At 43.4% G+C, this 21,715-nt stretch overlaps 1 protein-coding gene across 1 annotated transcript; it reads right to left on the reverse strand.

Annotated features, from left to right (window-relative positions):
* Positions 1–767: 767 nt before the first annotated feature.
* Positions 768–20,473, reverse strand: col9a2 (procollagen, type IX, alpha 2). Its single transcript, XM_030411445.1, has 32 exons — positions 20,280–20,473; positions 18,781–18,855; positions 17,627–17,662; positions 17,448–17,510; positions 15,937–15,990; positions 15,646–15,681; positions 13,835–13,858; positions 13,644–13,697; positions 13,489–13,542; positions 11,001–11,051; positions 10,858–10,914; positions 10,683–10,736; positions 8,747–8,800; positions 8,534–8,587; positions 8,008–8,061; positions 7,546–7,599; positions 7,332–7,385; positions 7,180–7,233; positions 7,028–7,081; positions 5,995–6,039; positions 5,396–5,449; positions 5,242–5,295; positions 5,107–5,160; positions 4,930–5,001; positions 4,531–4,566; positions 4,340–4,384; positions 3,872–3,904; positions 3,580–3,726; positions 3,421–3,475; positions 3,084–3,272; positions 2,506–2,583; positions 768–2,082 (listed from the first exon to the last, which is right to left on the reverse strand). Exons 1-32 carry the CDS (start codon positions 20,349–20,351, stop codon positions 1,877–1,879), a joined length of 2,076 nt encoding a protein of 691 aa, XP_030267305.1. The 5' UTR covers positions 20,352–20,473; the 3' UTR covers positions 768–1,876.
* Positions 20,474–21,715: the final 1,242 nt, after the last annotated feature.

Genomic DNA, 21,715 nt, shown 5'->3' on the forward strand with positions numbered 1-21,715 from the left:
CTCTAGTTCGATTGCCTCTCTCTGCAGTTTTTTTGCGTCTCTTTTAGTTGTCTCTGCTTGTAGTTTTGTGCCTCTTCGTCGTGGTTTTATGTACCTGTGAAGATATTTTGTGCCTTTATTAATTTTGTGTCCCTTTGTTGACGTTAAGCACTTTTTGTGTTTGCTCTATGTCTCTCTCTGTGGTTGTTCCGTGTCTCTTAATCGTTTGTTTAATTAATTTTCACAAAAGAAAAAAGAGAATCAGTCACTTAAAACGGATGCTCCGGCCCAGGGGCCCCTGACCCTTCTGCCCAGTTGGCCCGTTCAGTAATCCCATCTGTGTCCACCGACTCACCAGCCTGTATATACTGTATGTTTCTTTACTGTAACACGTGCCTTACATGTTCTATTATGAAGCATTTGAGAAAAAAAACAAACATGTTTTAAAGCAAAACTGTCTGAAAAAGTGTGGTTGTTTTTCATTGCAAGAAACTCTCAGCGATGTGCATCGGAACAACTTTATTGTGTAGTCTAGTGAAGTATGGTGCGGGCATTTGGCCTTGGTGGTGGAAGAGTGTTTATGTGTATTTACGTGCATGAATGGATGCTATTGAATTTTTTGGGAAGAATAGCAGAAATGAAGGGAAAAAGAGGAGCTGAAAGAGTTGAGCCGAACGCGAAGAGACTCGTTTCCAGTCCCCGCATGATAAAGAAGAACATTGCGTTGTAGAAAAGGTTCCTCTTTATTGGTTTGGGTTGACCTGAACAGCCAGAGAAAAAAAAAAAGAAAAAAAAAACCTTCTTTACAGATGATTATATAAAGAACAATAAATAATTTCTGTTGGTGAGAATAAATCAGTCATTACATCGCTGACACCCTTGTGGAAAGTTGACAGTGGCATAGGAGGCACATTCGGACTGATTCGTTTTGAGGAAAAGTCGTTATATCTGTAGGAACTCTTTTATTACTCACTGAATTCATTAACACAGGATTTTTGCTGGTGCGTATCGTAACCCATTTCTTTTTCTCTACATAATAATCAACACACATTTACAAAGATTTACAGCACTGCATTGTGGGAGATGGGAGTGCCCATCGGGATATGCTGTTGCCAGGCAACAAGAGGAAGAGATAAAGCTAGTCGTTAGTTTCTAAAATGAGACTTGGGTAGAAAGCGTGGATGGGGAAGGGGGGGGGGGGGGGGGGCAATGTACACATGAGGTAAATCAGGGGTTTCAGTCAGGCTTACATATGCAAAACTACATTGTACAATACATTACAGTACTGAGGGTAAATTTAGGCTTCAATCATTTATTGCTCCTTTTCGTACACTTTTCAGGCATCAGGTGTGATGTTGCAAGAGAGGCAGGGTGTTAAATCTTTGAAACACATCTCAGACAAAAAAAATATTGTGTTATCAAAGTGACCACAATGTTACAGCAAAGCACCGTTCACCACACCCGGGTCTCAGCTCGTAGATGCTGCGGCAGGCGGCGGTGGCGGGAGACAAGGAGATGCAATATAAATCTGTTCCTCTCTCGCTGCTGGAACGGGGCTGGGATATTTGGATGGGACTGACACTGACATCATCCAAAAAAAAAAAAAAACCACTAGAGAATTCAGAGGGATGTGGGTGGCTGTGAGCTGCTGTTGTCATGGTGATGTGGGGGATTAAGATCAAGAGTGTGTCCCAACCGTCAAAACTTCAGGTTGTCAGTTTCAGAAGGGGGCGCTTATACACCCAGTCGCTATTATTGTCCCCCACCCCTCGTTCTCGATGTTGTCCTACAGAGAAGAGTGGTCTCTCGCCTTCTCTCTTCCTCTCTCTCTCTCTCTCTCTCTCTCTCTCTCTCTCTCTCCCAGGTGTTGTGAGCTGCTAATGGAGAGACGGGGTCTCTAAACATTGGGTCCTTTAATTCTTCCCGCCTCCTGTAGTCTCGGGGAGGTGTACGCTGACGCAGCCAGGCACATCGCAGCCTCGCAGAAGCCTGGGAGACCTTGCGGACCCGCCTTACCGGGGTAACCGGCCTCTCCGGCTGCTCCTTCAGGTCCTCTCTCGCCGGGCCTGCCGTCCCGAGCCACTCCATCAACACCAGGAGGACCTGTGCGCAGAGAGAGAGTTTAACATCGAGTGGGGAATTTTTTTACTGATGTCAAAGGGTCAAGATGAGTCCATGTTGAGGAGATCTCTCCGGGCTCCCCTCTGCAGTTGGATTACACATGAATGCTCCATCTATGCATTCAAATTGAGGGCATGTGCGCACGCGGGTGTCAGTTTCCCCCAGTTTGAATTAGTGTGTACTGTTGCAATCCTATTACGTTCTCATTCAAGAGCATCTGTTAAATGACTGGAGTTAATGATGCTTTTAAAATGCCTTTGAGCAGCCTCTCCCGTGGCAAGAGCTGTAATGCCAAGTCCTTCAGTTCCTTATTGTCCCCCTCGTTTCTTAACCTTTGGTGAGTATTTCGTACTGTTTTATATTCTATGTGTGTGCGCATGAAGCTTGGGAGGGTTCAGCCCTTACCTGGTATTCCTGGGGGTCCTGGTAGTCCTGGATGGGGTTTACCTGGATCTCCTCTTTCTCCCTTTGGTCCTCTCTTTCCTGTTGGAGGACAAAGTAGGGTGGGCTTAGCTGTACCCTAAAAAACCTATTTATTTTGATAATCTTTACATTTTTTCATTTATTTTTCAATGATTTCAATGTTTTGGACTGAACGTTGCAAAAGTGCCCCGTAGGCTGCTTTTTCAGTGGAAAAAATGTGGCGATCCATCTCTTCTATGAATATGTCGCACAGCTGCAGCAGCTACATACAGCGCTTCTGCAAAAAATACATTGGTTCAGAACCTGCAAGTTCCGTCCTGCAGTGGTTCCACTCAAGACTGATGGACACAGTGGATCGCACTGAGGATCGTCAATGGAAGCATTTCAAGAGTCAGAGCTAATCTAATGGAAAAGGCTTGCTTGGGCCCAAGACATTATGATTTTTGACATTTTATAGACTAAATAAATCAATTCATCTTTAAAAAAAATCTGCAGATGAATCAATCATGAAAATAATCTTCAGTTGCAGTATTGATTGATACTCTACTGCCTATGTCTACCTTTAAGTCCTGTGTTTCCAATCTGTCCAGGTCCTCCAATCATGCCAGGAATGCCGCGGGCACCAGGTAAACCATGTGGCCCCTGAGGTCCAGATGACCCCGGAGGCCCAGGAGGACCAGGAGGACCCATCACACCAGCTCCGCCAAGCACAGCCCTCTTGGCGCTCACCGCCACCGCTGCCAGCCTCTCTGTAACAGTAGAGACGGACATCATCATTCTGATTCAATTACCTTTGATGACGGGCGACTGATTGCTCAGGAGATGAAAGTAGGGAAATGAGCTAATCTAATCTCCCCTATGGACATCGGAGGTGTATATTCAGGTCTAGACACTCACCCTGCAACATCTTCAATACCACTTCAATAATATGCTGGTCGGATGCATCACGTCCCTGGAGAGGAGAAGAAGAGGAAGCTGAGCACTGCGGAGAGTCGGCGAGCGACCGAGTTCATCGATCAATATGTCCCATGCATCATAAATGTGAAATGGACTCACCGGCGATCCCTGAATGCCCGACATGCCAGGGACTCCTCGCTCTCCATTGAGTCCTCTAGGACCAGGCAGCCCTGATGGTCCGGGGTCTCCAGGTTTACCCGGGTCTCCCGTGGGCCCATTGTGCCCCGAGTCACCCCTAATTCCTTGCTGCAAAGAGAGAAGCATTAAGGAAGAGTACATTTATTAAGAATTCATAAAAAAGGCTGACTAAAATAGATGATATTAACAGAAAGAAGGGAACAGTTGAAGGAAGGAAGCATTTTTTTTTTTTTATGACACGGCACAATCTCACCTGTCCTTTGGGTCCAGGTTCACCAGACAAACCCTGTCAATGCAAACACAAAGACTCCATTGTTTTCACATTCATCACTTCCATCTATCATTTGTGCCTCGGAGACACTCATTGAGCAATAATTCAAGAATGAATCTTGTAAATGAATGTCTAAGAACGCTCCTTCAAAGAGCCAACGTGCATCATCGCTTCACTGTCATGTAAATAGCTCATTTGCCATCTGGATTATTATGGGGATTTGTATGCAAATTCAACATTCGACTTCCTCTTCTTCTTAACTTCAGCATGTTATGGTATTTTCCGCTCTAAATCACTGCGCTTTGATGCCTCCGCAAGCCAAATGTTTAAACCGCCTCATCCAAATCCTGCAAGTTTTAGTAAATATATATAGACTTTGAGACTTGTGTGGTTCCTTATAAGGAAAAAAGGTTTGAAACAGCTTTAGGTTGTGCAGCAAAGATCTTTTACCTTTTCACCTTTCTCACCAGCCAATCCCTCCACGCCGGGGTCACCCTGGGCAAAAAGATCAAGAGGTTGAGAGAGACTGAGAGGATTTTTTGTGGAAAGTATGTGTCAGCATGGAGCCGAGGCACAACACACAGCAATATATGAGATACGCTTGTGACAGTCCGGTTCAAAGGAGTAAAACTTCTACTCACAATGTCTCCCTTTGACCCAACCTTTCCTTGGAAGCCCTGAAAAGAAAGATGGGTTGAGTGCATGTAAATGTGGTCAAATTTTGCTTATGATATCCTCCAAAGTAAAAAAAAAAAAAAAACAGAACTATATGTTGATTCGGGCCGGTGACATCGCAGATCACAAAGTAAGAAAGATGTCGTCTCATCTCTGAAACATGGGAGATGAGGATGCTTAGATTATCATTTATATTGCTTATTTATATTGCTTGCCCCACTCAATGATTTACTGTGGATTCATGGCTTTTATTCATGGGTAAACACTGCCCCCCATGGACACGTCTGGGTATCTAGAGTGTGTTGGAATACAGGCAATGATGCACATGTTTGACAAAGCATTAGAAGCATTGTTATCATGTAAACCTTGTCTCCCTTGGTCCCACTTAGACCCTGGGCACCGGGAACACCGATCGGTCCTCTCTCTCCTTTGGATCCCTGTTTAAAAACATTAAAATACATATATCTAAATATAAATATATATCTTTGTGAAAGCCAAAACATGTTTTTGGAGAAAAAAATATCTAAAAAGAAGCAACTTACAGGCTTGCCGACTACTCCCTGCGGCCCAACTTCTCCCCGCTGGCCTCTGTCACCCTGTAGAAGTCAGGGGAGGTGAGTATTTATGCTTCACAGATGCAGTTTTCCGTGCTTTCATGTCACAATCGAGGATTTTACCTTAGGTCCGGGAACTCCTTCCATACCAGCCTCACCAGGGACACCAGGCTCACCCTAGGAGATCGCAATTAAAGTACAATGATTCACCCCACTCTATGATTTCAAATCAACTGAAGAAGAAATCCACATTTTGGTATAAGTCTCTGTGTGTTACCAGAGGTCCAGGTGCACCAGACTGGCCAGTGTGACCCCGAGATCCAGGCTCGCCCTGACAAGGGAAAAGAGATGGCAAGAGTAGGTGAACATGAACATGCAATGCTAAGACCTTTTCAAGATCATTTTTAACTAAATTTAGGACTGATTATAACATGTGGACCAGGGCCAGAGGTCACCTTCTTTATCCCAAACATTATGTTTCCTTTTCAAAACCTAGCAACCACATTACCCATCATGCAGCATTGACTCCAGTCAATTTATCAGATTACATGCAGCTTTCTCTGGCATCACAAAATGCTTGATACTACTTTTTCCACATATGCTGTAGTACTTCCTAAGATGTGTAAACACTATTTAATGTGTCACCCTTTGTATGATCACAAATGTGGACTTGACTCATTTTGACTTAAAAGAAAATAAATGAAATTTGATCAAATGTTTGCTGCAATTAAGACCTCACAAACGCTTTTTCAATGACTTTAAGATATGTTCATAAAACTGAGTTTAGATTGTATTTCAAGAAACTGCAGCCATCCTGCTATAGGGTATAAATATAATCATTTAATATCATGTAATATGAGTTTTTAAAAGGCTTACCTTAGCTCCAGCTCCTCCCTTTGACCCTGGGCTGCCGGGCAATCCCTACAGACAGAATAAGAGAATTAAATTAGTGCAAAGCAAAGTCTATATCTCGAGTGGCCTTGTGATAAAGATGCTTCACAGTCTCATATGTAGTTTGTCTAGAGCTGGATTACTTTGTTTAGGTCCTACCTCTCCTTTTTCTCTGTTTCTATACTGTGCACTAAGCAATAAAGTCGAAAATGCCAAAGAAAAATCTTAACAAGACAGAAATATACACCTGTACGCTGCACAGTCTACTTCACATGGTGGAAATACAGAGAGTGACCCTGAAAAATGAAAGTGGTAAGATATGTGGATATAAGTATGTGCTGCTAGTGGGAAGTTATAGTGCTGATCCCTCCTATAATAGTAATAATAATGAACAGAGGCCGAGCTGAAGTGTCATCTACCAGCAAATGCTATGCAGCAGGTTTCCTTGCAGTGATTTGTGTGTGTGTGTGTGCATGTGTGTGTGTGCGATGCTGTATCACAGTAGGGTTTAAAGCAGACGAAGTTATGGTGTTTGAGTTTGCAGCAGTGTTAGTGTCACCGCAATGACCACACACCATCGTGTGCATCTCATGCTCCATTACCCTTTAGTCAGAATGACGCGCACACAAACATAACACACACACACACACACACACACACACACACAAACACACACACACGCACGTATGAGTGTACCCACTGGTCTGATTGTGATAAATCACTCGCAGTGGGAGGGAGAATGCTTTTTCAAGGTGGTTTAAATTCTAAAACAGCGTGGGTCATGAGGTCACTGTTAACCTGGATGAGTGCCCAGAAAACCAAACATACCGAGCTTTACAGGTGGCTTCGCGTTGCGTTGCCCAGTCGCTGTTTCAGGCTTTGTTAAAATGAGGAGGCGAACAGATTGACCTCCCTACGTGGTCTGAGTGACAATAAGCGTTTACAGGCTTATTTGCATGTGCCGTCAATCCTCGAACAAATACATTTCCTCCCCCTACTGCACTGAAGGATCACTCACCGCTGCTCCCTGAGGACCAGGAGGACCAGGCATCCCAGCCTGGCCAGGGCCGCCCTGCCGCACAGAGAACAGAGGAAGAATAAATTGCTGTCTTTTTTTTTTTTACTGCAGATCGAACATTCTCATCATTATCGTGGCTGGCAGCCCTTTACCTTTATTCCAGGAATACCAGGTGTGCCATCTTTTCCATCAATACCCGGCAGACCCTGAAAAAAGCAGGCAGATGAGTCAGTGAACTTCATTTGGCGCGCTCTCTGAACGCCACCTCGGCTGTGTAGTGCACAAACAAAAGTGCGTCACTCACATTCTCTCCCTTTTTGCCAACCACGCCCTGTGGGCCCTGGATACCCCGGCTGCCCTGCAGGAGATAACCAAACCGGCGTCAGTGTATTTGCAATGAACATCAGGATCACTTTGCCCACTCAACTTATGAGATACAATTCTTTTTTTTTGTCTTGTGCCACTGCTTTGACAAAAAAAAAAACCTTCAATGGAAATATACCAGAAGAGTCACCTACTTTGTCTCCCTTGTCTCCTGCTTCTCCGGGTGGTCCCTGGGGTCCCTCCTCACCCTGCGAACAACAGAGACAGGTTTAGGGAACCTTAAAGGAGAACTTCTGCCATTTTTAACTCATATCCCTGTTGATCGAGGTTACAGAGTGCTGTCAGTAGGAAAAATAACGTGAATTTTTTGCACAATATTGATGCAGCTAAAGCGAACCTATGGGGGCAGACATCCTTAAGTTTCACTTTCGGTTATGTCTTCCCCAATAGGTTCGCTTTAGCTGCCATTCTGATACTCGGTAAATATTGTGCCAAATGTTCTCGTTATTTTTCCTAATGAAAGCACTCGGTAACCTCCATCAACAGGGATATGGGTTAAAAAAGTTCTCCTTTAATGTGGGTGAGTCTCACGTTTTCTGTGTGGGTTTGTCTGTGTGTGTGTGTGTGTGTGTGTGTGTGTGTGTGTGTGTTCTTACAGGAGGCCCAGGAATTCCTACAGGTCCGTTGATGCCCTTGTAACCACGAGGACCCTGCGGGAAAACAAAAAAAAATGCGCCATCAATCACTTCAGATCAAGGGAGGATGCTAAGTCACAGTAGCCTACTATTCATTGTGATAAAGGGGTAATTAGTGCTTAACTCACTTCGCTAATGGGAGCTACACTGAGAGCCAGCCACTCTTGCCTTGGCATTAAGCCGGGGTGCTAACTTGGCTAACGCGGCTAATGTTAACAGTAAGACGGATGGCTACATCGGATCATTAACTACAGATGGAGGCACCGCGGACCCAGACAACCCCAACTCATTAGAGGAGGGGAGAGATTTGTGTTAGCATCATTTCCATATGTCCCCATTGCTGGTAATGGATGATGTTTGTATAGTGGGGGCAGGTCTGGCTGTGCCTCCTTGGTGCTCATCTAAGAATGAGAGCAGACTCTTACCCGAAGAGAAAGAGGGCGAAGAAAGAAAGATGAGACAAAAGTAAAGAAACGGTGGTACTCACTGCTTCACCTTTAGGACCCATCATCCCTGGATAGCCCCTCAGACCCATCGGACCCTTAGAGAGAAGCGGGGAAACACAGGGTGAGACAGAGAATGACTCATGGCTAGTCATAACAGTATGTCCTGTCAAATCAAGATAAAACCATGTGAAAAAAATACAATATTATTCTATGTGTCCAACTTTGCCAAGTGACCTAAAAAGTTCACAGCTTACCGGAGGTCCCGGGATGCCCTGCTCCCCGGAGATGCCCACTTCTCCCTTGGTACCCTGGCGGAGGAGAGGAAACGGAACAGGCGGATTAGTTTTCTTATTCTGTGCTGCTCTCTAATGCACAGCTGCCTGCTACAAATCATGGCACAGTCAAGCCTTTTCACAGAGCCGCAGACGGTCTCGATTTTGTGTGCAAATCCACAGAGTTTAATCCAGTCTGAGATGCTCGATGGTTCCTTTTCGATGTCTAAATGTACTTTCACGGTCGCACAGTACACAGGCATGTTGCTGGACGAGCTTATTAAAAATCTAGTTCAAGGCAGTCAGCCGGTAGGAAACCCTCACCAATGTCATTGACAGGGTTGGGAGGTAAAGGATTACATGTATTTGGGATTATGCAGTGAGAAAACAAACACAAGTACCTGTAATCTAACTTGATGATGTGTAATTAGATAGTTGTTGCATCGTCAAGGATTCTTTTGACTGACGCATGCATTTCTACATTTTGTCTGATACTGGTTTTATTTTCTATTTTCCGCTTACATGTTCGAAATGAACCAAACTAAAACTTGATTGCGTTTCGATTGTTTCTTTAAAGTGTGTTTTTAAAGTCTCAAAATCATGACACATTTTCCCGCCTCTTGATATATATCACTAAGACATCTGTTGTCTTAGTTGTGGGTGTGGTCTTTCTAATTATTTCATTTCACAGTTTCCTACACTTGATTATGACAAACTGCGACTTTTGGCAGATTTCAAAAATATCTTTGAAATTGCAAAACTATAATTCCTGGCACAATTCAAACAGGATAAACATATAATGTGTCCCTTGTCCTCCGCTACCATGTATCTTTGTCTGTACCTCTGTATGTTGAAGAAAACAAGCAGTACACCTGAAATTTGTGCCCGTGCTGTTTTTGTTGAGTAATTCGATTTGAGCAACCGCGTCTGCTAACTGCATTTTATTTGAATTTTGAATATTTTGAGATGTTGAGAATGTTTGTGGAACTAACGTCTCGTGTGGCTGTGTCCATTTTTAGTATAGTGCTGCTCTACATTAATATGGTGCAGCAGTGGCTCAGGACGTAGTGCAGCGGCTCGATCCACGAATCCTCCAGCTGCATGTTGAAGTACCCTTGGGCAAGATGATGAACCCCAAAACTCCTCTCAATGAGCAGGTCAGCACCTTTCACGGAAGCCTCTGCCATCAGTGTGCGAATGTGACATCTGTTGTAAAGCTGTTGTAGCGGTCACATGTTCATTGTTTGGTTTTGAGGTAATCCTTAAGTATTCAGGCTAGATTGTGTTATCGATCTACAACATGTCATGTAATTTGGATTCAGCAACTGACTACATTTCCATGTAATCTGACCCGACCCTGCAGTTGGGAGCTGAAGCAGTGTATCTTGGTAGGTGATTACAGGCGCAGGTTGACCGGTTGGAAAACACGCGTTCTGCTTCTTTCTGAGTGCTGGTTGAGAAGATCAATAGCGGCCTCACGTCTGTTTGTTAAGTATGGAGCGGTAACTTGGTGTGTTGGGTGTTTTTTGAGCGTCTGAGGCTGCTTGTGCGGGAAGATCAGAGGCTAATTCCTGAGGCCCGGCTAGCCGCTCCCTTGGAGCCCACTGTGTGCTCATTAGCTCTGCTTAATACAGCAAGGTGAGAGGGCCGCGCGAACCCTGACTCTCTCATCCTTCCCTTCATGTACCTGGCTCTTCAGCACCCCTTTCATCTGGCTCGCTGCACGCTGACTGCAGGGCCAAGGCCAGGCCTGACTAATCGCAGCCAGATTAGTGCCAGTCATGTGCCTCGGGGGGCTTCATTAGAGCTAATCCTTGCCTCTGCTGGTCCAGAAATGTGGGTGAGTGTGCAACACTGTACAACATGTACATGTATGGATGTTTGAGCGCGTGTGCGGGGCAGAGATAGTGCAGCTCACCGTTTTTCCAATGCTACCAGGGTCTCCGAGAACACCAGCACGTCCTTTGTGTCCCTGGAGGGCAACAATCCGTCAGAGGGGTGTCAGAACTATTTCGTGATGCAACATAATCACTGATGCTGAAAGAGGCAGGCTTCTACCCTCAGGGCGACTTGAAACAAACTCGACTACCTACCTTGACTCCCTGGATTCCCTGGGGGCCTTTCGGTCCTGCTGGACAGTTAAGAGGACACTGTTGTCGGGAGAAGGAAATACGCGGATTATGAAAAGTGAGGTCAAAACAGATTTGTAACACGGGGGCATGTCATGAGATCTCACCTGGAACTCTGCACTGCCTTCTTCTCCACCAATGAACTTCCCTGGAGGACCCTGGACAGACAGATAGATGGTTGAAGAGGCGGATGGATGAAGACAGGCACCTGGCCACTACTCCCATGAGCTGAGCCAGCACTATCTCCCCCTCTCCCCATCTATATCCACCCCCCCATCTCTCCTTCTCTCCGTTTATAGATTGAGTTAGAAAGTAAAGTATCTCTACAGGGGATGATGTATTCCTGCAACAGTCAGATGAGACAACCCACTGATCTAATGGGGGGTTTATTTACCCTAGGACAGCACTAAAGCTAAACAAATACACTCCCCTGGGCTGGGAGCATCACTCTCAATGAGGACACCTCCCCCTTCTTGGAACCACTCTGAGATGCACACAGGAGAGTACATGTACCACTGAAAACAGACTTGAAAGTGCTCCGCTCAGAACCGCCTGTGATGTCTTCCGGGACGCGCTCGAGCCGCAGTGCACCAGGTGCCTCTGTTATCGCACAGCACATTTTAAAAAAAAACACATTAATTGCTGCCGGTTTTGCAGAACGGAGCAAGTCAGCGCAAGACGATGCATGATGTGATTTTTGCACTGTGATCCCGCTCAAAATATATAACTTAACTGCAATTATGCTGGTGTAACTATACGCTTGATTAAGCTCAATAAACTTTGTGTAGCTCATTTATGTCTCACTCTGCTCACAGCTGTTCTCGCCAATCTCACTGAGAAGATGTGAAAAGATTTACTGTGACATCAATTAGAGCCAGACTGATAGATTTGCTCAGCCCCTATTAGCTTTTTGCAGATCGCGTACGCGCCAGCCTTTACAACAAGAAACTACAGCACATATTTGACAAATATCATGTTTTAAAGCAGTTGAAGAGAAGTGACAGAATGTCACAGAGACCGGCTGGATAGACACTTCACATTTATTTCTCAACAGCAAAATATTATGAGCGGTATCGGATCGAGAGCGGTAACAATTATTTGTTCGGGTTAATAAATGATTAGTTATTACACATTTATTACCAACAGCCTTCTGCTCTGCTCACAACAAATGAAAGCAATCTTTAATAAAAATGTAAATAATGAAGGCAATTAGGCTTGTTCTTGCATAGCTAACTGTTAATAAGTGCATAATTAACTGTACTTTGTACAATTTTCTGCAACTTTACTTCCTCTCCAGTCCACCTCGGAGGCTTACTTACTCAGAATAATGTTGACCATTAGACCCGATTGTCAGCCAGGCTAATAATTGATCGATCCATAAATAAATATATATCTACATTATATATAATTGACTTTTACCTGTACTTAAATGATATTTATTGCCAAAAAACTACTTTACTTAAGATAGTAGTGCATTTAATATCAGATACTACATGTTTTCATAACTCTGATGAATCTTTATAAGGCAACAAAATATCAGTAAAAGTGTACAATAGTATCAGTATAGTATGGGTTGGTCAAACTCAATAAATGTGTTTATAAACTGTTATCAAGTCTCTCGTAAGTGCTAATAAATGTAATAGTTATTTATAGTAGTTACTGGTCTGGTTTATAACATGTTCTGATCCAATTCAATGTCGTTATGAGGTGTCGATACTGACGTAATTAGCTTATTGGATGCGGAAGTGACGTCACTGGTTAACGTCCTGTTCAACATTCCATAGACTGACTGAAATTACTGCCAATATTCAAATGCACTCTGGATTTTCTTATCAATTTCAAACTTACCTGAAAAATGCTGCTTACTATTAGCTACCAAAAGCAGAGCTGCTGATTTGATGTGTTCGAGTAATTTCTTCTCTGCCCTACACCTGTTTATATGTGAAGCCTGCTTAACCTGCACTTCAAATTAATTGCTGTGGAATATTGAAATGTAATATTTTTTGTATCTATTGTTTTCCTTTCATAATGGGCACTGTGTGGTTTGCTACAGCCTCATGTAACCGTCAACCTAGGAAAAAGGGTTCCGGTATTTTGAACAGTATCTGTATCGGCAGACATCCTAATTCAGGTGTCCGGTCGGAACTAAAAATGAATTGGATCGGTGCAGCTCTACTGCTGTTTCGCATGCATGCTACCCTTATCTTTTTTACTCTAACAAAAGTGGTGAACTGTGTCTAGTTTCAAAACATGAACGGCAAGCTGTCAGGACATAATGGATGGAACTTTTAGCAGCATGTACGGTACTCCGAAAAGATCCTGAGCTTAGATTTGTGTTAGGTGGACAAAAAAAATGCATTTTTAGGGATCAAATAAATTCTTTGTAGATGGTGTTGTATATTGATACTGTGATGTGTTGTATGTTCCTGTTATTCCATCATTCAATATACGTCCAACCTCCAAATCTCAGTTTTTCCAAGGGCATTTGTGTCATTAGAAACCAGAGAGGAAGGTGATTTTGATTGGATAATTGAACGGAACAAAATCAATATTTGCTGCTGTTTCCTAGACAACTAATCCTGGGTAGACACTTACTGGTTTGCCAGGAGGTCCAGGAAGTCCTGGGGGTCCAGGTCCTCCCAAGACACCCTAAATGAAGCAAAGGAATAAGGAGCTGGAAATGTAATGGTCTGGTAGCTTATAGACATTTATAAGTCAGGGCAGTTATTAAAAAAGTGAGGCTGTGCTACCTTTGGTCCAGTTGGTCCAATTTCACCTGGGAAACCGATTGGTCCCGGAATGCCCTAGACAGCGAGACACCGAGAGCGAAGGAGAGAACAATGTGTACACATCCCAGAAGCCTCCAAATTATTTCCACACCTCAAAGCGAAGCCATTAAGTGATAAGAGCATAATTGTATTACACCATACAAGCTACTTACAGCCAGTCCTGGAAGGCCGGGTCCCTGTGTGGACAAGAAGGGACGAGGGGTTAAATTACTGTATAACAAGTGGAACCAATCCGTCAAAGTATCAATTAACGTTTGCGAAAGCCAATTAATAATGGCAGCAGTAATTCAATAATATGTGTGTACAGTGTCAAAGTGCAGGGTAAACAGTGCTCGAGAAGAACAAAGCGACAGGACGCAATCAGTTTGTGTTTGCTGCGTCTTTTGCTTGGAATTAATTATAAACACAGTAATTGAGTAAGTAAGCCTTGTTGCAGGAAGAGCAGCGCACTGGCTGGATCTCCCGTCTGTGCAGCGGGAGGCAGCTGGATGTGCGAGCACAGCCCCCAGACAGGACGCCTGCTAATGCTAAACAAAGGATTTAACTAATAGTGTTGCGTTCAAGCGTGACATTGGATGACTCTGAACTTTATGTTTGGATATATTGGATGACGCCTGACAGATGGAGACTGAGCACCACCTAGTGGCGTCAGACTGCGCTACAGGTAATGTGCAGGTGTGTGTGCATGGCACCGCCGAATTGATTTAGTGTGCATTCAACTGCGTGAAATGATAACATGCACATAAAATGTGAATCACGGAGAGCATGTTCCGTCTTTATTGAGGGGCGTGTGTGGGAATAAGGCTCGTGTCGGCTGTAGGAGGCATATGCCACATCTGGATAGACCAAACCCAAAAGGGGGGCACAGCTGGTCAGGCATTCGGGCATGACGTAAAAGAGACTCTGGAGGTTGTTTTATGAGAGCAGCTGGATAACAATATGTTTGTTACGAAGATGAGTTATGACGGGCTGAATCAGGCATCGTTTGAAACCGTTTCTGTTCAGCAACGTTGTAACGTACAATGTAATCTAATTAGTCAAAGTGTACCTTGTATAGATATGAAGTAAGTCCATTTACTCGAGTACTGTAATAAGTACAATTTTGAAGTATCTGTATTTTCATTTTATGTCATGTTATACTTCTACTCCCCTAGATATCATTGAGTATATTAGTATTTACAGTTGCTGATTTTAAATTTTAAAAAATGCAATGCTTAAAACGATTAGAGCGATGGTTTGTAAGCTTTTTTGGCTCATGACACATCACAGTGAAGCGTCTCACACATGACAATCGGTCACGTTTGGCAGAAAGAGATTTGTCGTCTAAATTTTTGCGATAGTTTTGTTTGAATAATGTCGTCGCTCCAGTAGAACATTTTCATTCTTTGACGGTCAGCAGTTACATTCAGGCTTACTGTGCATCCCCACAAAATAGACTTGAATGGAACTTGCTGAAGAGAGTACTGAGAATACTTTCACTTTGCCATTCAACCAACTACCAGGCGCCGTTTTCCACGGACGAACAAATGTTGAAAGGTTTAAAAAAGTTGTCTATTTCCAAATTAAATAGCGAATAAAGGCTAAATTCTTCAACATTTCATAGAAGATTAAAGGTAAAATATGAATAGAATTTTCTGTTGGAGCATTTTGTTTCCTCTGTAATACAAACAGATTTACACATTGAAACATCAGTAGCAATGTTATAACGTGATATATATACAATACAATGCGTCACTCAAAGACTCATTTTAATTTAGGTACTTTTTGACACATTTGGCTGGTTAACACGCCTTCTGCGAGTATTTTGACATTGTTACGTTGTTGTATGGTCATTTTCAGTTAGGTAAAGACTCTGAGAAACTTCTTCCACCACTGTGTACAGTATGAGAACAGAAGGTTTATATGTCAACACATCATGCCTTCTTTGCAGAGGCTAAAGGGTGATAGATAATCGCTGACTCACCGGAGCTCCAGGTTCACCACTCGGTCCAGGCTGACCCTGCATGCAAAACAACAATGTGATTAAATCAGCGACATACTGGAATCTTAAACAGATAAACGAGGACAATATTGTCAGGTCGTGTTCGATGTTATACTAAAGGTAAAATGCAATTTTATTCTTCTATGTTTCTCCTGGTTCAGCATCATGCTCAACATAAGAGTGACAGGAAACATGACCCCGAGACCTTCTCGTCATCAATTGGACCTCATGAAATATGAATTCTGTTCTCATGTTGGAGGTTCAGACACTTGCCTTAGGGCCCGGGCTTCCGACAGGACCTCGATCACCCTTTGCTCCAATCAAACCCTGGAGGCAGACACAAAGAGATGTTGGCGGGCAGATATGCTCGACATGTATACAGGGGTCAAAATATCACAGGAGGTCAGTAAAGGAAATTGTGGGTTGCCACTGTGCTTTCCACGGGCGATATACGGCTCGAATCCTACCAACAATAGGGCTAATCACACATTTGATCGAAACTGACACTGGTCTTGTTAGTAATTAGGAAACAAACCTGAGATTTGAGATTCCAGGGCGGATTACTGGCTAAATCTCTGAGGAATGCGTGTGAGCGTGTGTTCGTGCGCCTCTGTTAGCATGTGACACTCAATTCCCCTCCAACAAAGCTAGAAGCTGCGACTTGTGTTAGCACAACCAAAACCCCAAAAAAGCCGCACCGCAATTACTATCAGGTAAATCTGTAACTGAAGTGCCTCAAAGCTATGAAATCATTTTAAATCACTCCGCTTGTCTTCGTCTCAGAGTCCTCGCTGCCTGTGATTACCAGAGATTGAATAGATACAATCAGCAAGGGGATGGACATAATGTAGCTACATTAACCTCATTGAAAACTGTCCAACAGGCTTTAAATACATAATCACTCTGCTGACAAGAAACCAACAGTTTTGAGGTCGAGGGTCATGGCTGTCGATGTAGAACACAGAGCCAGACACAGAGGGAAGCTCTGACGGCTGGCTAATGCTGGCTAAGGCTAACAGTTCTTTAAAATGTGCCGTAGCTTAATGTAACTTAATCAAGCTTGTTTTTTTTATTTACAATCCTAAAGTGGAAAAAGGAGCAATGAGACTTTACAACAAAAATGAGCCCAGTGTAATGGGAAGCACTAACATGCTCTAAATATTACATTAAAGCTACAAACAAAGGCTGAACACAACTGACTTTATAATGACCTAAAGGTACTCTGTGGAGTTTTGATCATAAACAGCTTTGTTAACATTCAACATTCATCAGCTGAAGTCACTGTTCGCAGCCTTGCAGTAAAACATTTTCTCATCTGCCAGGTCATGTCAAGGATACAGTCTGTTGTATTACTGTTGTGATAACTTCAGGGGCTTCAAACATCCATATAAACTATTTTCTTAACTGAACTAGAGGTCCTTTACGGAACATATTTGGCAATTTTTTTTTAGAACTGTTCATTGGAAAATGACCGTTACATAAATTTCAGTGCCTAAAAACTATTTTTCCTTTTTATTTGTAAGGCTCTATCTTGTTGTTCCCCTTGGACTGTTTATTTCACATTTGTTACTTGAAATGTTTTTTCTTTTCTTTTCTTTCCTTGATAAGCTGTTTTCACATTACGCCTCTCAGAATGTTTCCTGCAGGAGGCAGTGTTTGTTACTGTTTCATTCGCATTAACAAAGCCCTTTTTTCTCTGCTATTTCTCGCACATTCTCTTTCTGTGTGTCTCGTTCTTTCTCTCAAACACACACACAGATACCCACATCAGTATGTTTACTTACGTCAATACCATTCTCTCCCGGTGCTCCATCAGGACCTGGCTCTCCTGGCTCTCCCTTTTGTCCCTACAAAAAAAAAACACACACACACACTATTGTCACGGACCGAACCAAATCTGGATGAATCGAACATGAAAGTTTTTTTAATCTAAATTCTAACAAGCAGTGGAGTGCAGACTTACTGGTGGACCAGGGGTCCCAGGAGGTCCTTTATCTCCCTGCAGGGAGACAGAATGGAGAGGTTAACTCTTTTCATATTTTAATTAATGGTGTTTGTTAATTCAACGTGGAATTGTATTTGGACATATAACATGGTGAGCAACATGACCAATCAAACTCAAAACTCATTATATCTGTGTCTGTCTATCACCACTATGTCCTTCAGGACCTTATGTGCATTAGCTGATAAATTAAAGGTTTCTATTCAATATTTAATATGGATTAAAATGAATAAATTAACAAAAGCCTGTGTATTCAAACAGTTCTAATACATAATTAAAATGGGACAAGTTGAGAAAGTTGCAGTGCTACGGAGATGGTCATCGTAGCTCTGCATTATTAATCCGGAGATTGAATGCAACATTCATGAAAGGCTGGAACATGAATATCATGTTCTGCCAGCCTGGACACATGTTCAAAGACTCCAGTGATTAAACAATCTTGAGATGAAGTCCAGAGTTTTTCTACAAAGGCTGAATTCTCCATCCTGTTGACATCCCATCTTTCTCATGGCAGAGACCCAAAATGTGGGGGGGGGGGGGAGACACAGCGTTCAAACTGGAGGGCACACTACACTTTCATATGTAGTAACTTGTCTTTGCTATGTAATGGTGACAAACTAATACTGAAAACTCAGCAGTGGATCAGTCACAAGCCAGATTGCACAAAGAGCATACCTGTGAGACACATATATACAAGTTGGTACAACAAAGTAGATCAAAAACTTCTGCATAAAGTCTAAAATCTTATCACATTTCATTTTGGATCATGGAACAGACGCCAAAACACTCTTTTTTGCAGCTACAGGTAGCCTGTTTCCTGCTCCAGTAGCCCAGCAGCCTCTATTTACCCAACCTGAGTGTAGTTAACCCCCAGAATATCTCAAATGTATCACATTACTGTGACACAAACTCTGGACTGAGGCGAGGGTCCCGTCTCAAAGACCCCTCTCTCTGCTGGGAACAGAGCTCTTTTGTGCCGGTGTGTTTTCATTTTGCAGTGACCTCCGCTGGTAAGACTGCGGTACTGGGAAGCAGCGCAGGGTTGGTATTTCTCCAGCACAATGATGGTCTTTGTGACAAACCTGCTGGGCAAACCTGTGGATGTGGATACTCACATCAATGCCGTCTGATCCAGGGATGCCAGAGGGGCCTGGTGGGCCGGGCTGGCCCTGTGGACCTTGTGGACCCCTCTGAAACGCAGACAGAGAGACATTTTAAGACTGTCGAATAATGACAAATAACAGTAAACCCTGAACAATTCTTATAAAACTGTGTAAATATCAGAATAATATTGAAAACGTTATAATAACTATAATGCTGATATTGTAGACAAATTATACAATTATATTGAAAAAAAACTAAAAGTTATTTTCTTTATTGTGATATAACTGTGCAATTTAGACTTAATATCTGCAAATGTAGTTTCAGTAAGTCTTGTTTTTTTTTTTTTTTTATAGAGGATGCTTTTATGTAAAACAATGCAGATTAAATCATTGAATATGCATGTCATAACTATACCAATGGACCCATTAGCCTAGTGTTGGGAAAACAATGTTGTCAAAGCCTTGAAAATCTCATTAGATAGGCTAGGCTGAGCACAAGATTGGGCAATAACAAAATACCAAAAACACATATATTAACGGAAAAAACAATAATTGTTAACTTGTCATATAATGCTAGGTTGACCAACTTCAAATTATGGTCTGTTTAACGCATAGTGTCCATTGACATCAGCTTGCATGAGCGCATCATAATACGAGAAATACACAAAAAAAAAATGAACCAAAATAAGTAAAAAATGGGACAATTCTGTATGAAATTGCTTAAGGAGAGGTGTAAAAACAAAGGACTGAGGAGGAATGTGGAGGGAGGGGTCACGAGACTGGCACTGTTTACCCCCTGCACCCCTGCCTCCCCCCCCCCCCCCCCCCACCCCCCTCCACCCCAACTCTGACTAAGAGTCTTTAATATCATCTCAGTGGGTCGGTCAGTCCAACAGATGAAAAAAGAAAAATTGGATCCAACTTTAAAAAACTTCCAGGTTCTCATGCAAAAAATGTGTAAAAACAAAAATAATCCTGAAGAGACACAACAGCTTTACATCCAGTGAGTAACGTGGAGGTGTCTTGTTTGAATAGGGGCTTTCACGCTCAGGGGACAAAGCTTGTCTGTTTCTGTGCGTGTCAGTGCCCGCTGACTTCCATCTTGGTCATGGTTGCCCATGAAAAACTAAAGAAAAATCCTCCATTCTTCCATTTATAAAAAATCTTCTCAGCCACAAAAGGTAAGGGCGAATCCTCGCCTTGAGATTGGAGATAAGTGTCCATGCACGATAAGGATGATAATCCACAGAAGATATTCCACTTTCATTTGTCTCCACAGCAGAGAGGAAAACAAGAAAACAAAAAACATTTCAAACTCGTCTTTCTTATAATGCTATAAAGCCAGGTGGTCACCACACACAGACCTGTGTTGGGGCTTTTTGATCGCTTTAACAAGAACCATGACAGCACAATCTATAACATCAACTCAAGACATCCAGAGCCCTTTCCAGGGGCCCTTATCCCAATTGAACCCCAGATAAAGCAGGTTTCAACCTCCCCTGTCCACTCACCACTTGAGCCAGAGTCAGGCACAAGGTCTGCAGTAACACCCAGGTCTTCAGCAAGGCAGAGAGAGCAGCCATGGTCCCTCTCCCCTGTCTGTCTCTCCTCGGTTCACCAAATCCTCTCTTCTCGCTCCTCTTTCCGCTCCCTCACTCCTCTCCAGGCCGGCACAGTGCAGAACTGGTGGAGCAAAGCTGTCCGAGAGGAAGGAGGAGGGGGGTGCTGGGGTGGGATGAGGTGAGGTGAGGGGGGGGGGGGGTCTATGTGCACTGCCCTGAAAAAAAATCCACTCAGGAGGGAAAGGCAGGGAGCTGAGAGAGGAGAGGGGATGGACGGAGGGACGGGGAGGGGTGGAGAGGACAGAGAGAGAGGTGTAATAATCCTGCCCTGAAAGCAGAAGAAAAATACACTATCAGCGATGTGGAGCCACACACGAACACACACCCACGTGTAACTATATATACTTACACACACACACACACACACACACACACACACAGTCTCTCAAAATGCCTCAGGTTTTCACCTCAGATTTGGGGCAGGAGAAAACTTACTGACAGTGTGCTCAACAGGCAGCGTCAGCCGCTGTGATTGGATGCTTTGGGAGTAATTCACATATTTCCTGCAAACTTATGAAGCCAGTTGGTCTGAGCAGCGACTGGGCTCCTCCCAAAGCTGTGGGAGTGGACCGATGCACGACACCTGAGTGTAAAGCCAACTCTGCAAGACACCCAGACGCAGACCTTTGAATGACTCTCTGTCTTTGCTTCTGTCTCTCTCAGAAACGTAGTTGCTTTTTACATTTGTACGGCGGCGTGAACGCCTGTAAACACCTCCTGTGTGAGTGCTGCAGTGCACAGAACAGAGGACCGTGAAAGCTCCTTGGAGGATAAAATGTTTGAATGAAAGAGATCTGACAGAAAGGAGTCCGTGTATTAACTTTGGACACGAAGGGACAAGTAAGAGAGAACTTTAATATACTCGATCAGCATAGCAACCCGAGCGTCTCCTGACATCTAGTGGTCATTTCACCAAGAGCAGGTTGGTTCCCACAGTAATCAAAATGGGCCGAATAAACAAAACTCATGGTGATGTGAAGTGGGACCTTATAGTGACCCCTATTGTACAGTCATCCCATTACAGCCAACGCAGCGATTACACCCGTGTCCACTAGATGGCAGCAAATACATGCGAACAGACGTCGGCGCGCAGAGCAGCTCGACTGCCGTGGAGGCCTCCACTGCTTCGACTGGGGATTATACATTTGTTCTCCTTAGGGATGATGAAGACAGCGGTGAGGGAGCTGCGCAGAGATGCCTTTATTAGTAAATTGAGATTTATTGCACACTACAGGGAATCTCAGCAGACCACATTACATGAATTAGAAGACCAGCTCAGTGGCATCGCTGCTTCACTTACATTTATCACACTACATTAACAAACT

The sequence above is a fragment of the Sparus aurata genome, chromosome 3 (genome assembly GCF_900880675.1).
Source record: "Sparus aurata chromosome 3, fSpaAur1.1, whole genome shotgun sequence".
Lineage (NCBI taxonomy): Eukaryota > Metazoa > Chordata > Actinopteri > Spariformes > Sparidae > Sparus > Sparus aurata.